Raw genomic sequence first — 1,478 nt, 5'->3', positions numbered from 1 at the left:
CCATATTTCGGACCCTCTCGGGGTTAATTCACGGGTTTTTGTAAATAACTTTCGACAGAAATACAATGTTTGATTTCTGCTTCCGGATTCTTAAAACGGAGGTCGAGCCGCGTCTTTCGATACCACCTTTGATAATTTTCGATAAAAATTAGGTGGAGCACCGTCTTGTAAAACGTTACCGATTCCTAACCAAAAATTTGCTAGCAAACAGAATTTCCGACAACACGCTGCTGCTGCCGGTGAGTCTCGGTAATATTGTATCAGCTGATTTATTACAATTAAAGCGAACGCATTCGCTCTTCAGGCGTTGGCAACCTTTACAAGCCTGGTTCTTAGCATTTGACACTCGATAAACAATAACTTTGTTTTTCTGGGATTTGAGACAAGTTTAAGTAATTTGTTTTATCCACATACATATATAATCATGGCTGCCTCAAACAATGAAAATGGAAATCTTATGGATGAATTCGAGGAGGCATTTCAAGCATGTCTTTTATCATTAACAAAACCCGAGCCGAATACCGGCACCAACAAAGACGAAATTGAGCTGGAAGTCCAAAAAACCACGAATCGCTTCATAGATGTTGCGCGGCAAATGGAAGCATTTTTTCTACAAAAGCGGTTTCTGGTATCTACACTCAAACCCGATATGTTAATTAAAGATGAAAATCAAGATTTGCGCAACGAAATCGCTCGCAAAGAACAATTACTTAATAAACACTATAGTCGCTTAGAGGAGTGGAAAGCATGCTTATCAGATATACAAGCAAACCAAGGTGTACACAACAGGCCCATCGCAGCAGGGGTTGGGGGTGCCATCGCTGGGATGAGCGAATCGGGGGGAATGGGAGCAACTGGAATGAGCGGGTCAGTGGGCTTGAATATACCACAAGGTCCGAATAGATCAGGTCCAGGTGGCATGATGGGTAGCATGCAGGGTTACGGAATGCAGAGGCGATTTTGATAATTTTAGTTAAAATAAATTTAAGAATAATAAACAGTTGGCAGATTTTTCCTTGAACCTGAACATTTTTTCTCTTGATTCAAAAAAAAAAAAATATCAAAACTATTTTAGCACTAAGAAATATTTTAATTTACTGACAGAAACATTAACATAGATGAATTTTGTTGAAATTTCGTGTATTGCTTATATTTAGCCTCTTAAAGTGATAGAAAATAAATTTTTTTTCGGGTGGGGTTGGGACAGAGTGGGCTGTTACACATTATAACGTTGGTCACTTCCATACGAATTGCAAAAATTAACATGAATTATATATACTTTTATTTACTTTGAAAATAAATATCGCTTTTATTCTTATAACATTTTAAGGAGCACAAAATAATTCATCTTAATATATAAAAAACACGTGTCACAACATTTTTGGCCGCGATGGACTCCTAAACTACTGACATGATTTTGAATTTGTTTTGCACCCCGTGTGTAGTTTGATCTAACTTGAGAGATAGGATAGGTTATA

General features: G+C 37.4%; 1 protein-coding gene across 1 annotated transcript; it reads left to right on the top strand.

Moving 5' to 3' along the window:
• The first annotated feature begins 323 nt into the window (after positions 1 to 323).
• Positions 324 to 1,027, top strand: MED28 (mediator complex subunit 28). The gene has a single exon (XM_067770371.1). It carries the CDS (start codon positions 425 to 427, stop codon positions 962 to 964), a length of 540 nt encoding a protein of 179 aa, XP_067626472.1. The 5' UTR covers positions 324 to 424; the 3' UTR covers positions 965 to 1,027.
• Positions 1,028 to 1,478: the final 451 nt, after the last annotated feature.

The sequence above is a fragment of the Eurosta solidaginis genome, chromosome 1, assembly GCF_040869045.1.
Source record: "Eurosta solidaginis isolate ZX-2024a chromosome 1, ASM4086904v1, whole genome shotgun sequence".
NCBI classification, from domain to species: domain Eukaryota; kingdom Metazoa; phylum Arthropoda; class Insecta; order Diptera; family Tephritidae; genus Eurosta; species Eurosta solidaginis.
The sequence above is the reverse complement of the archived record's forward strand: the minus strand, read 5'-3'. Positions and strand labels throughout refer to the sequence as shown.